This window comes from Oreochromis aureus, linkage group 18 (genome assembly GCF_013358895.1).
Source record: "Oreochromis aureus strain Israel breed Guangdong linkage group 18, ZZ_aureus, whole genome shotgun sequence".
Lineage (NCBI taxonomy): Eukaryota > Metazoa > Chordata > Actinopteri > Cichliformes > Cichlidae > Oreochromis > Oreochromis aureus.
In genome coordinates this window covers 32713212-32727022 of record NC_052959.1, presented here as the reverse complement: position 1 = coordinate 32727022, position 13811 = coordinate 32713212, and the positions used below count along the sequence as shown (strand labels likewise).

The following is a 13811-nucleotide window of genomic DNA, read 5'->3' as shown; positions in this document are numbered from 1 at the left end:
ATTTTGCAAAATTAGAAGTATATAAATCTTTGAAACAACTTGCATCCAAATTATAGAAGTGCAGAAGCAACAAATAGCATAACACAAGCATAATTAAATAAATTGCATTAAAACTGTACTTCAGCCAATGCACTACATTCCTACTGGTCTAATTCATGCTCTCATCCAATGGTGCGTAATTCAGTCCAGGCCAGCCTTTTGGGTAAGTGCCACCACATGCCTCACTTCTTGACACGCCCCAGTATGCTGCCGTTTACTTGAGGAACGCCCATTTCAAATAAAAAAAAGAACCTGAAAAAAATCACCTGACAGCCACATAAAGAGCAGGTAAAGGCGATTTTTTTTATTCCTGCTTGACAATGTGAACAGAAAAGCTGAATAAACTGGTTAATGTCGCTGCGATTGGTTAGTTGTGAAGATCAAGTGCTTTTCCAAACGCATGCAGGGACAAAGTTTCCATTTCAACTTCTTTTCGAGCGTTTGTATTCAATTCAGTTCGGCCCCACGTACTAGCAGTTTCACAGTCGATTTGCTCGTTTCAGCTGAGCTGCTGTTGTTTGAAAATTTCGTTTGAAGTAGTTTCAGTTTCGGTCCTATTAATTTGATATGGAGAGTGTTTTAATTTGATAGTATTTTATTTAAAAGAAGTTTTGCATTGTAAACACAACATCAGGTGCTTATTATTCACAACTAACAATTAGGTCATATATGATGTCATTATTGTTACCGATGAATTCGTTTGTAAGCAGCATTTTGTTGCTGTAACTGTTTGTGACTTCGGGGAATAGGTTTCGGCAAGAGTTACAGGAAATCAACCGCACCCACTCTCTCTCTCACACACACATACGCACAAAGTGAGAGCGTCCTGTCAGGGCTGGTGTTAATGTAGTGCTTAAAATAGCCTCTTATTTATGTCAAAGCACATTCACTTTGCTTCTTGTTTAGTTGAACTTTTCAGCTAATTTAGACAAAGGTAATTTTACATAAATGTCGAAAAATGTAGAAGTCTGGGCATTTCAGTAGTTTCCTTTCATTCTTCTTCCACCCTACCGCAAGCGTGACGCATATTCCTTTGCTGCCCCTTGCATGATTTTTGCTGTTCAGCCAGATGCTTGCTAAACTCCTGTGATTTAATTTTTCACATTTAAAAAGACGAGCTGATTGAAGGCATTTTTTTAGTGCAAGCTGATAGTATTTGTGTGTGTGTGTGTGTGTGTGTGTGTGTGTGTGTGTGTGTGTGTGTGTGTGTGTGTGTGTGTGTGTGTGTGTGTGATATTTGGACTCAGATATGTGTGACAATTTTAAATGTTTAGACTTCTCTGTATTATATTCATATGTGGTAATTATTACTTTATGGAGAAAGTAAAATGTATTGTATTCTAAATGTTGACAGCTTTGCAAAGGATCATTTTATCTCTGTAAATTTATAGGTATGGAAGCTATTAAAGAGACTGAAGATTCTCCCAGTGGGACAGAGCTGGATGACTCATCCTGCATATCCATGTGTAGCGACAGATCCATGAAGAATCGTACAGATTTTACAAAAGAAAAAACGGACAGGTGTATGTCATTCTTTAAATCGTGCTTGCATTTATTGCATAAGTTATATTTATTTGTATACTATGTGATGTGTTGGTACAGCATTGGTGCAACCAATCTGTTGCTGTGAAGAGAGAGCAGAACATAAATGCTAAGTTTTACTGGTTAATCTGTATTCTGGCCCTTAGATTTGGTCAAGAGTAGGGCTGCAACTAACGATTATTTTGGTAATCGACTAATCTTCAAATTTTTCCTCAATTAGTCGTTTAGTCAATGATTATTTCAATACCTCTCACCTCCGCTTCTTGTGGTCAAACCGCATGTTCCAGGCTCCAGCACCTCACCTGTTCAATTCTGCCCACCTGTGAATATCACCCTCTTGTTTCGTCCCGCAGCAAATTAGAATAATTACCCAGGAAACATATGAATTTGAAAATAATCAAATGTATTTTTAACATTGCTCAATAGGACCATAAAAATAAAAATGAAATAAATACGATTATTAAATAATGTAAATTAATGTGCTAGTAGTATTTAAACAAAACAATGTGCGAAAAGAGCTTGTTCATTAGGTTAAAAAAAAAAAAGCTTCAAATGAAATCCAAAAAGTTTTATTTTTCATTCCAAAATAAAAGTTTACAGATAATTCAGTTTATGAATTCACAGTTGGAGTGGACATGCTCTGAGTGAGGCTTGCTCTTATCTTTGAGATGAAGTTCCCAGCTGCTGATAATTATGCTGAAGGTGCTCTCTGTCATGACTTCACCCATTTGAGAGGTTCATAAGCATCTTTTCAGGACAAACTCATCTATACACCTGTGCTTAATACAAGTAAAACAGAAAAGACCATTACTAATCACAAATGTGGTTGAATGCAGGACACAGATGGAGCACAGGGAACGTTTAAGTCACAAAGTTTATTTACAAAACAAGTGTATGCAACAAAGCTATTGAACTGTGAACTGAGCAGTGAGTTTAAACTTGTGCCGTGAACAAAGCCAAAACTATGGAGCACTTATGCAACCTGAGCTTTGTGAACAACAAGTGACATCTCAACTGTGGAAACTGCAGTTCTGTGAGTTTGGGGGCTAAAGGGAGAGACAGACTAGATGGCAAGGTCCCAGAGAAGGGTCAGTCATTGCTGCAGATGGATCAGCAGTGTGTAGGGGAGAGTGGTCCGGGTGAGGGGTAAGAAATCTAAAACTCCTGACGTTGAGGCAGGCAGGTGAGTGGAGTGAGCAAAAACTGTGACTATGAAGACTGTCGAGAAGTCCAGTGACCAGATAACACTGGTGCGGAGGTGTCTGGTAAATTGATAGTGTGATTAGCTGAGAATCTGGCAAAGAGAAGTTGAGAGCTCTGGCCTTATAAGTCAACAGCTTAATTACCCACAGGTGAGAGCAATGAGCAGGAACACAGTGGCTCCTCCCAGAATTGCCGGCTCTGTGGAAAAACACTGGCATTCACCCAGACCATGACAGAACGACAGAATTTGTTTCCCCTGCATCAGAAGCATGCACTGGGCTGTCCAAATGACAGACAAACAGTATCCCACATTTTTAGTTCACAAACACTTCTTACAATCACTTATTACTCCTGAAATTTTGGAGGTTTTATCCTTTTTATACAGTAAAGTTACAGGACGATACAAATGATTATCAGGCAAAATGTTTTGAAGTAAACTCGTCCAGTAACACATGAAGACAACAAGTGTATTTTCTGTTAATGTCACTACACTGATCTTAAAAACCGTATGTTTTTTGATCGTAAAACATCACTTCTTCCAAATACAGTTGATTGGAATGGAGGCAGCATCAACTGGATCCACTCTCCTCCCAGCGCGTGCTCCCAATACAGGAGAAACAAATTCTTTAGGATTTAACTACCTTGGCACAACACCAGCGTTTTAAATGCTGCTGCAGTAGTGCTGTCATGGAAGCTCCACTTTGAACAGTCTGCATTCAACTTTGTTTTCTGTGAAATGCTTTCACATTTTTTGAAATCTCCATTTCCATTCTCTTTTGTCCTTGTGTTTATGGTGCGTTCTTCTTTGTTAGCATTGAGTGCAGTCTTGGCACACGATATAGGCGATACTCCCCCCATTGCTTCCTGTAGTGTATTGCAGTACCAAAAACACATTTATGTAGTATTAGTATATGACTGATTGAAAATAAAATTCTTCGTTGACAAATTTTAATAGATGACATCATTGATTATGTTGACAAATCGTTGCAGCCCTAGTCACAAGCTCCATGTAGTGACTGAAACAGTGAGGTTGTGAATACAAGCAGCAGAAATTAGTTTCCTTCCAAGGGTGCAGGGCTCTTCCTTAGAGATGGTGTTTGTAGCTTGGCCTTTTGAAAGGGACTCAGAGTATAGATGCTGCTTCTCCACATCGAAAGGAGCCAGTTGAGGTCATTCAGGCATTTGACTAGTATTCCTCCTGGACACCTCCCAGGTGCTCTCAGCTGGTTTGGGAACAATTCAGTGTCTCCCAAGATGAGCTGGAGGAGAAGGCTGGAGTGAGGGAAGTCTGGAATCTATGATTTGAATCTGTGACAGTCTTGTAACTGTAAAAGATATTCAATAGAACTTTAATGGAGATTTTCCCCCCATTCATGTCATGGTAATTATTCAGTTATAGATAATAACCAATGTATTTGTGCAAAATGTTGGTTCCATGTGAAATACACTAGTGGTACAGGAGAGTCTTAAAGTTTTACCACTAGGAAGTCAAACTTTCCACTTAATGATACCTCATAACTGAAAAACTCTCAAGATGACAGAGCAGTTTATAGTTGGTGTCTATTTTCTGTGCTAATAACTGAAAATTCAACATCACAACAACAATTACTTGGTTTTATTGAGCTGAAATTGTTTTATAACTTTATCAATATTTATTTTAAGGGACGGGCATGATTTTCCAGAGACAAAGGAGCTGGATGGAGATGTCATATTTAAGGTCTGCTGAAAAAAAATCTATCTTCCCTTAATAACAGCTTTTGAAAAAAAAAAAAAAAAAGTATTTTTAAGATCACGCCTCTCATAGATATGCTGGGATATGCTTTTGTGTAAAAAACGATGATAATAATAATAATTATAATAATAATATATATAACAAAAAAAGTGGATTAAAAAAAAAGTTTTTCTATTGCAGCTGGTGGAAAAACACAGCATGGAGATTTTTATGAGTGAAATTAGAAGGTATAAAAAGATGCTCTTTCCACACCTGTCACTCTATTCTACTGAGAGGGAAAAGCCAGATGGAGACAATCTGTCTACTGAAAATACAAAGCAAGACATGAGTGCCAGTGAAGGGGTTTTGAGGATTACATTACATGTCTTAAATAAAATCGGCCAAAAGGAGCTTGCTAACAAACTGGAGAAACGTAAGTACTAAATGTGCAAATAGTACAGAATTAGTTTTATAGTTTGTTTTTGTGATCTCTTATTGAAAAAAATATATGTTTTATGTTTTTTAATAAGCTGATTGCGTTCTTCTTTTTTTTCGCTTTACAACCAGATATTTATGGTGAGCTTGATGTCTGCCAGCGCAAACTCAGACAAAAACTGAAAAGGTTTGAATACATTTATGAGGGAACAGTACGGCACGGGGACCAGACTCTTCTCAACAAGGTGTACACTGAGCTCTACATCACAGAAGGACTCAGTGAAAATGTTAACAATGAACATGAGGTCAGGCAGATTGAGGCTGCATCAAGGAGATCAATGACAAAAGATAAGCAAATCAAATGCGAAGACATATTTAATTCTCTTTGTGGATCCGATAGATTCATCAGAACTGTGCTCACTACAGGCATTGCTGGTATTGGAAAAACTATCTCTGTGCAGAAGTTTAATCTTGAATGGGCAGAAGGAAGAGTGAACCAGGATATTCAGCTCCTTATTAATTTACCATTTCGGGAGCTGAATCTGATGAAGGAGAGAAGATACACTCTGACAGAACTTCTTCATATTTTTCTCACAGAGGCAAAAGAGTCAGGAATTTCAGATTTTAGCAAATATAAGCTTGTGCTGATATTTGATGGGCTGGATGAGTGCCGGCTTCCTCTTGATTTCAACAACAATGAGCCCTGTTCTTGTGTCTCAGAGCAAGTTCCAGTAGATGTGCTTCTGACAAATCTGTTCAAGGGGAACCTGCTGCCCTCTGCGCACATCTGGATTACCACCAGACCCGCAGCTGCACGTCGCATTCCAGTTAACTGTGTTGATCGCGTGACAGAGATACGAGGGTTTAATGATCCACAAAAGGAAGAATACTTCAGGAAAAAAATCTCAGATCAAAACATGGCCAGTAGAGTCATTTCACATGTTCAGTCAACCAGGAGCCTTCATATCATGTGCCATATTCCAGTCTTCAGCTGGATATCTGCCACTGTCCTGCAGAAGATTTTAGAAGAAAAAAGCCATGAGAGTAGAGCAGAAATGCCCAACACACTGACAAAAATGTACACACATTTTCTTGTGCACAACTCATTGATCAAATGTCAGAAGTATTCACTCAGGGAAGAGGTTTGTGAAACCCAATCACAGGTCAAAATGAACGAAGAGATGATCTTGAAGCTTGGAAAACTAGCCTTTGAGCAGCTACTGAAGGGAAACATAATCTTCTATGAGAATGAAATCAGCGAGTACGAAATAAATGTCAGCGACACTGCAGTATATTCAGGAGTATTCACAGAGATCTCAAAGAATGATTTTGGAATTCATCTAAAGAGATCATATTGCTTTGTGCACCTCAGCATTCAGGAGTATTTTGCTGCAGTGTATGTTTTCCACACCTTCATTTGCTCTAACCTAAACTTGTTGGAACCAGAAGGATCCCTCACTGTCCAAGAAGCTTCTAGTGAAGTAACTGGCCTTCTCCAAAGTGCAGTGGATAAGGCCTTACAAAGTGAGAATGGTCAGCTTGATCTTTTTCTCCGCTTCCTTCTTGGCCTCTCACAGGAATCAGATCAGTTGAAGAGTATTCTTGCCACCATGAGGAGTACTTTACCAAATAACGAGGAAGTTATTGAGTACATCAAGGAGAAAATCAGTCAAAATCTTTCCCCAGAAAGATGCATCAATCTCTTCCACTGCCTCAGTGAGCTTAATGACCAGTCTCTTGTAGAGGAGATCCAAAAGTGTCTGAGTTCTGGTAGTTTGTCAGAAATCACACTTTCACCTTCACTTTGGTCTGCTCTGGTTTTTGTGTTGCTGACATCCAAGGATGAGTTGAATGAGTTTGATCTGAGAAAATATTCCAGATCTGAGGAGGGTCTCCAGCGGCTGTTACCGGTGATTAAGGAATCCAAAGTAGCCTTGTGAGTAAATTACAGCAATACTCTGTAATGTTCATATGACACACAATATTCTTTTTAAATGCGACAATTATTATGATGCTTAAAACACAGCAGAAACAAACTTACCAGATCAGAGTCACTCTCTTCTTCATAGGTAAATAAATAAAAAATAACACTGTATGTTACTTACTGTAAATTAAACTTCATATGCTTTACTCCGATTGACAATATGTGGAATCACAGACATTGGCCCTGGCTTAATATTTATTTAAGTAATTTTTAATACAGTGCTTTAACTTGATTCATCCACTAATTTATATTGTACAGCAGCCTCTTAACCCTGCAAAATATACTAGTATATAGTTATTTTTTCTGTTTTTTAAGGCTTAAAGAATGCAACCTTACTGAGAAATGCTGTGAGATGCTTTCCACAGTTCTATTTAGCTCATGTCTAAAAGAGCTGGACTTGAGTGATAATGACCTGCAAGACAAAGGAGTAAAACTTCTCCTTGATGGACTGGGAAATACTGCATGCCAGCTGGAAAAACTTAGGTTTGTGAACATATCCTGGTGCAGGATATTTATGCCACACAAATAGCTAAAAGAAACTAACTCTATATGCTTTAAATTTAAATTTCAGTTTGGCATTCTGTGGAATCACTGACTCGGGCTGTGACTCTTTGGCTAAAGCTCTGACTTCTAGCCTCAAACACTTGAAGGAGCTGGACTTGAGGTACAATCATCCTGGGGAGTTGGGAAAGAAGCACCTCTCCTCCATAGAGAAGGACCCTGATCACCTCAGTATCAGGTATAGTTGAGTTACATTACACTTACAGTTAAACAAAAGTTCTTTTTTTCATGTACTCTAGATTAGCAGAAAATAACATCTTTGATTTTACCTAGGATAAGTGACAGTGGGGAGTGTTACTTAAAATCAGCTCTGAAGAAATGTGAGACTTTTTGTTATTATTTTTAAACAAACATACCAGTGACATTTCAAGTTTTAATACTGGATGGGGGCACAAAAAACAAAACTGAAATCTTTTTTTTCAGATGCACAAGAGCTGACTGTGAACATGAACACAGCACATTCAGAACTATCTTTTTCTGAAGACAAGAAAAAAATGAAACGAATGGAAGAAAGTCAGCAATACCCTGACAACCCAGAGAGATTTGAAGACTGGGGACAAGTGCTTTGTAATGAGGGTCTCCGTGATCGGTGCTACTGGGAAATAGAGTGGTCTGGGGAATGGATGGGTATAGGAGTTGCATATAAAGGAATCAGCAGGAAAGGTAAAGGGAATGAACCAGTCCTTGGCTACAATGATCAGTCCTGGAGTCTACGCTACTGCAAAGGCAAATACACCGTCTGGCACAATAAGAATGATGATGCACCCATATCTGTTCCCTATTTCAACTCCAAGAGGGTTGGAGTGTTCTTAGACTGCCCAGCTGGCACGCTGTCTTTCTATGCAGTGTCTTCACAGACCATGATTCACCTGCACACTTTCCACACTGAATTCACTGAGCCATTGTTTCCAGGCTTCAGACTGGGAGAGCCACATGCTACATTAATTTTACACCAGCCAGAATATCTTTAAATGGTGATAGCCCCTGCAGACAACAGTTTTTAGAGTACAGTTTTACAGTATTGACAATTATGTGAACGCTGTAAAACAAATGAAGGGATTTCAGAAGACCTTGTATGTAAGTGATTTCAACAAAAGTTTTTTTTTTGTTGTTTTTTTTAAATCGAGTTCTAGTTTTGTAGCAAGTGGATATCAAAGCTGTGAAAAGCTGTTTGTCTTTAACCCTGAATTGAATCAGCAGAAGAGAAAGGAAGGATGTATATTTTTTTTTTTTTTTTTTTTTTGTATTACATATTTTAAATCTTAATATCTATTTTCTGTAATGACTTTGTTATATATGTTAAAGTGTTTGTATTATGTTTTTTATGCTTTTGGGATGAGGGATGGGATATGGATCATTGGTGACAGTATTGAGAAAATATACTAGAAGCTTGTGAAATCAAGCTGTAATAAATAATTGTCAGAACGATCCCATTGCAAACCAAAAATGTGGGCACTGGATTTATTTTCACATTTTAAAAATACAGATAAACGTAGATGTCGAAAGCAAGAAGGTACTGGGCTCACATCCACCATCTGCCTGGGCTCTTTGAGTTTGCATGCTATGAGAATGTTTCCATGTCCAGTCCAAAGACATGCAGTTAGTGGGCTTGGCTTAATTGGTTATCTGAATGGGCATGATTGCAAGTGGATATCAGCGTGGGGAAAAAAAACCCCACACAGCAACTCACTCACATATTAACAATGATTAACTGGAAAAATATATTTTGTCCTCAGTCATAAAATGTTTTGTGGCACTGGTTCTTCCTATGGGTCAAATGTAATGTTAGTAGTTTTAGCTTCAGTCATGTTATTGATCAGCCACAACAGTAAAACCACTGACAGATTTTAAATGTGTCCCCTGCACTCAAAGAACTGTTCAGGAACAATTAAACGATTACAGCAAAGAACCAAAAGCACTGACTCAGCCTCCTTCCTATTCCAATCTGAGTATCAGTGGGATGAACTTGAACATGCCTGATCCATGGAAGTCCCACTCAGCAACCCACAGGACCAAAGGATCCAGTACCCCAGTGCCTAATGCTACACAGTGATAGGCAGGCGATTTTCATGCTGTGGCTGATCAATGTATATACTGTACATCTCAAACATTTAAACTACAGTTACGGTTCTTATGGGGAACAAACACATATTCCAAGATTTAAGAAACAGCATATCTGATATTTTTTTTTCCTTTTTTATTTCACGAGGACAGAAAAAATGTCCCGTGTGATGTTTATGGATATGTGGAGGAGCCTTCAAAGTTAAAAGCAAACAAAAAGTATGATTGGCTAAAACTGGTTGATACATGTCAAACAGTTCAAATGAAAAAAAAATATATATTTTTGTGCAAAGCTAGGTTATTATTGACATAATGATAAAATAATATTAAAATATGGAAACACAAACTCTATTTTTTTAATCGAATTATACTAAAATCTGAAAAAAAAAGAAGGAAAATAAAAATATATCTATTTCCTGTTGCCTACATTGCAGAGGGTGACTTTGCTTCTAAACAGGAAAATGATCGGGAAAGGCTACAGTGTGTGTAACCCCAAAGGACCAGACAGGACGCGTTTTGCTTTTGTTTATTTGTTCGTAATGTCATTGTTTGCTTTAGCACTTTTCAGTGCTCACTGCTCCAGATCCGCACCGACTCTCTGCTCCAGCAGCTCTCTTCCTCTCCAGCCTGGCTGCTACTGAAAGAGAAGGGATGATTATATGATGCCTTCCATGCTCCAAAAACAAGCCTTCCCTGGCACCACACCCTGAACCCTCTGTTTGACTCCTCCCTTGCAACCGAGCCACCAACCACACCCCGCCACTCACCCCTAGCAGGAAATCAGCCACGGCCATCTGAACCCCCATCCTATGGACCACTATGAACTTAAAAGCCTGGAGATCACATGGTGGTATCTGGCCATTAGCAAACACACAGCAAATTAAACTGAAATGAATTTATTTTTAATTTTAAAATCATGCTGAGTGTTCCACATGTGAGCCATGATGACATGAGGTGATGACTGTGTTTGATATGAAGCTGAATCCAGTGTATGTAGTGAACTTTGTGCTGTATTGATGAGTAGTTTAGTGATCAGAGTCCATGTAGTTTCCAGGATCAGACTGAATGCAGTGCAGTGCTGGAAGCTGCTGCTGACTGTGTGAATGTGTGTCTGTGCTGCTTGTTGCTGCTGTCAAACTTCAGATGAGCAGGTAGGAAAACAAGACATGTTTTAACAGACACAAAAAGCTGTTTGTTTTACACCAACACATCATTATTTTAGTCGTTCAGTCAAAAAGTTCTCAGACATGTCAGAGGAGTCTGTGCAGACTAGTAAGTTTGATTCTTTCAAACTGTGCCCAATAAGTTCAAACACAAGTAAACTATGAACAATCAAATATCTATGAGACAGTGAATGATGCAGCTACATTTATTGAATATTTCCAAGCTTCAAAATAACACTCAAAAACAGAAATGACACTAAGTAAGATATATGTGCATTTATATGTTTAGAACAACTGCTTCTAATGTGCAGAAAGAGAACATTTACAAGCAAACACAACATGTCATAACTCACATTTCTACAGACTGATCATTGTAGGCGTCACCATGCATGAGTATTTTCTACAAAGCTAAATGGAAATCAGTGAAAAAGCTTTTTTGCTTTATTGAGGGTTTTACACTTAAATAATTTCAAAGCTGCCACACGACACAAAGTATGAAAAATAACACAAAAGCAAAAAATGTGTTAACAATGAAATATATTGTACGCTGGATGAGCGAATGATTCAGCAGTAACAGTGTGTGTTAGTCTTATCTGTGGGCCGCAGGGGCTGATGGGAGCTTTGAGGACCTGTTAGAAACCACGTGGCCCTCGTCTGATCTCACAGCTCGTCCTTGTTTGGCCTCAGCTGCATCAGAGCGCCACTTCTCCCCAGGTTCACCAGAGGAAACACCACTGCACAAAATGCTTTTCCTCCCAGCTGCTGCTCTGTGCTGTCTGTGTTCAGGTGAGTGTTTCCAGCCAATCAGGAGCCAACAAAGTCAACCTGTAACAAACACTGTCACACTAACCTTCATCTATCTGTCTGTGTCTCTACAGCACTGGTTACCATGGCAGCAGAACAGCTGATTCAGGAAGATTTAACATTGACCAGGAGAGTTGGAGAAAGTGTCTCCTTCAGCTGTGGAGGGACTGAACAGTGTGATCCAAGTGAAGTATTCTGGTACCAGAAAAAAGAAAATGAAAAATTCAGAATATTTGGGTATACAGTTAAGCGTAGTGGTAGTTGCATATTTTCCAAAGGATATGGTCATCCTCAGGAAAATGATTTCTCAGTTGAGGATGAACAGAACGGCTGTGAGTTGAAGATAGAGAAAGTTAAACTCGATCATTCAGCCACCTACTACTGCTCCTGTTGGAAGTATGATCCCCACAGTGAGAAATGATCCCTGCAGCCTGAACAAAAACCAACAGATGAACAGATGTCAAACAGTGTTTGTGACAGGAAGAGAGCAGTAAACCACAGCCCAGGTTCACAGATTTCACCTCCATCTCAGAGTCACAAACATACTGAGCTCAGGGAGATTTTTATTTACTGCTGTCAGAAATTCAATTCTATTTATTTCTGTTTCGAACAGATTTTTCATGTTTTAAGACAGAAACAAGAGGAACAGATGACATCAAACTTCCAAATGTAAACAAATGTATCCTCAGCAGAGATGGGCAGTAACGCGTTACTTGTAACGCGTTACTGTAATCTGATTACTTTTTTCAAGTAACGAGTAATGTAAGGGATTACTATTGCAAAAACGGTAATTAGATTACCGTTACTTTCACGTGAGGAACGCTGCGTTACTGCGTTACTAAAACCGTGATTTTTTTGCGAGCGTCTCATGACAGTGGCGTGGCGAGTGCGACGTTCGTGACAACAGCTGTCTGCAGATCATAATATATCGAGTGCGGGACAGAGTGTAGCATGCAGCGTTTAAAGCGTGGAAGTACTGACCTTATTTTGAGTTTGATTCCATAAAAGTGACAAAACATTAGTGTCCGTTGTGCGTGGGAAGAAAACTTCTTTTACAGCGAAAAAACCCTAAACTTCCAAGCAAGCACCGAGTGTACTACGACGTAATGTGAAATTCACAGAGAAACTCATGGATTCTTCCACTGACCGCTGCGGCACACCTGCACCAGGGTAAACCTCCTCCGCCTACCCCAGTCCTGCTTTACAGGTGAAAATAGAGCAACAGGACCGCTAGTCTTTGATTTTATTTATTTTCTGCTGTGTTTTACTTGCATCTATTTGAAAGAGTGAGTGTAAACACAAAAAATATTTTATTTTATGTGCTGGAATGTGCAGAAAATAGGTTTAAATGTTAAACAAATTTCTTCCAGTCAGAGAATGTTGCATATAATTTAATTTTTGCTTGATGCATAAAGTTAAAAGATTAAAACTAATAAAACAAGTTTTAAAAAGAGACTTTTCCATTTGATTACATTTTGTATGATGAATTATGCAGAAAAAGTAGAATTGGGCTGAAAGATCTATCGCTTTATCACCTATTCAGGTTGTAAATCGTGTTTTTAAAAAGTAACTAAGTAACTAAGTAACTAAGTAATCGATTACTTTTGAAAATAAGTAATCAGTAAAGTAACGGGATTACTTTTTGGGGGAAGTAATCAGTAATTAGTAACTGATTACTTTTTTCAAGTAACTTGACCAACACTGATCCTCAGTCCCACAAAAACATTTATTCAAAGTGAAAGAAAAACAGATTGTGTCAAACTGAATCAAAGTCCATCCCTCATTCACAGTGTTAATGTTCTCTTCATGAAAACTCTTCCAGCAGCACTTGTTGTTTAACACCTTTCAGTACATTTAACCAGACACTTTCACTTTAGGACATTTTAAAGACAAATCTTGGACTGATGTCAGGTCAGGATTTTGTCCTTCTAGCAGCGGCTCATTAGGACGCTGATTTTGTTTCCTGTGGATGTTTACAGTTCCCAGAGGATGAATCCTTGCATAGTGACCTTCGAGGCTTTCTACTTTCACCACCATCATAACAAAATTTTCTTTACAAGAACACTTCAGAATCTCCTTCAGCTTTTTTAAATTCAGATTTTGGAATGTGGAATCTTTTGTTAGATCGAAGGTGTAAACAATAACTGTGAAAAACCTTTTGTATCGCAACGGTGTTTAAAATAGGACATGGACTGTTCATTGTTAGAGACAACTCTCAGTGCCCCCGACTGACGTCTCTCCTCATGCATGGGATAGGAGAAATAAACGTGCTGTTACAACTCATCGTGTCTGGAGGCTTTGCTAAGTC

General features: G+C 38.6%; 1 protein-coding gene across 2 annotated transcripts; it reads left to right on the top strand.

Annotated features, from left to right (window-relative positions):
- The first annotated feature begins 209 nt into the window (after positions 1–209).
- Positions 210–9390, top strand: LOC116333270 (NLR family CARD domain-containing protein 3-like). 2 transcript variants are annotated; one of them, XM_031756461.2, is made up of 9 exons: positions 210–327; positions 1431–1560; positions 4447–4501; positions 4697–4928; positions 5063–6866; positions 7230–7397; positions 7486–7653; positions 7749–7795; positions 7899–9390. In XM_031756461.2, the coding sequence occupies exons 2-9, from the start codon at positions 1433–1435 to the stop codon at positions 8444–8446; spliced, it is 3150 nt and encodes a 1049-aa protein (XP_031612321.1). In that variant the 5' UTR covers positions 210–327; positions 1431–1432; the 3' UTR covers positions 8447–9390. The 2 variants fall into 2 exon arrangements, with proteins under 2 accessions (XP_031612321.1, XP_039458605.1); XM_039602671.1 differs by lacking the exon at positions 210–327 and having other exon boundaries at positions 1429–1562.
- The last annotated feature ends 4421 nt before the right edge of the window (positions 9391–13811 follow it).

What these genes read in the sequence shown, in the direction of transcription:
- LOC116333270 (XM_031756461.2), top strand. Translation starts at nt 1,433, where the DNA reads ATGGAAGCTATTAAAGAGACTGAAGATTCTCCCAGTGGGACAGAGCTG. An exon ending in ACAAAAGAAAAAACGGACAG is followed by an intron (nt 1,561 to 4,446) that starts GTGTATGTCATT and finishes ATTTATTTTAAG; the next exon opens with GGACGGGCATGATTTTCCAG. An exon ending in CCTGATCACCTCAGTATCAG is followed by an intron (nt 7,654 to 7,748) that starts GTATAGTTGAGT and finishes GATTTTACCTAG; the next exon opens with GATAAGTGACAGTGGGGAGT.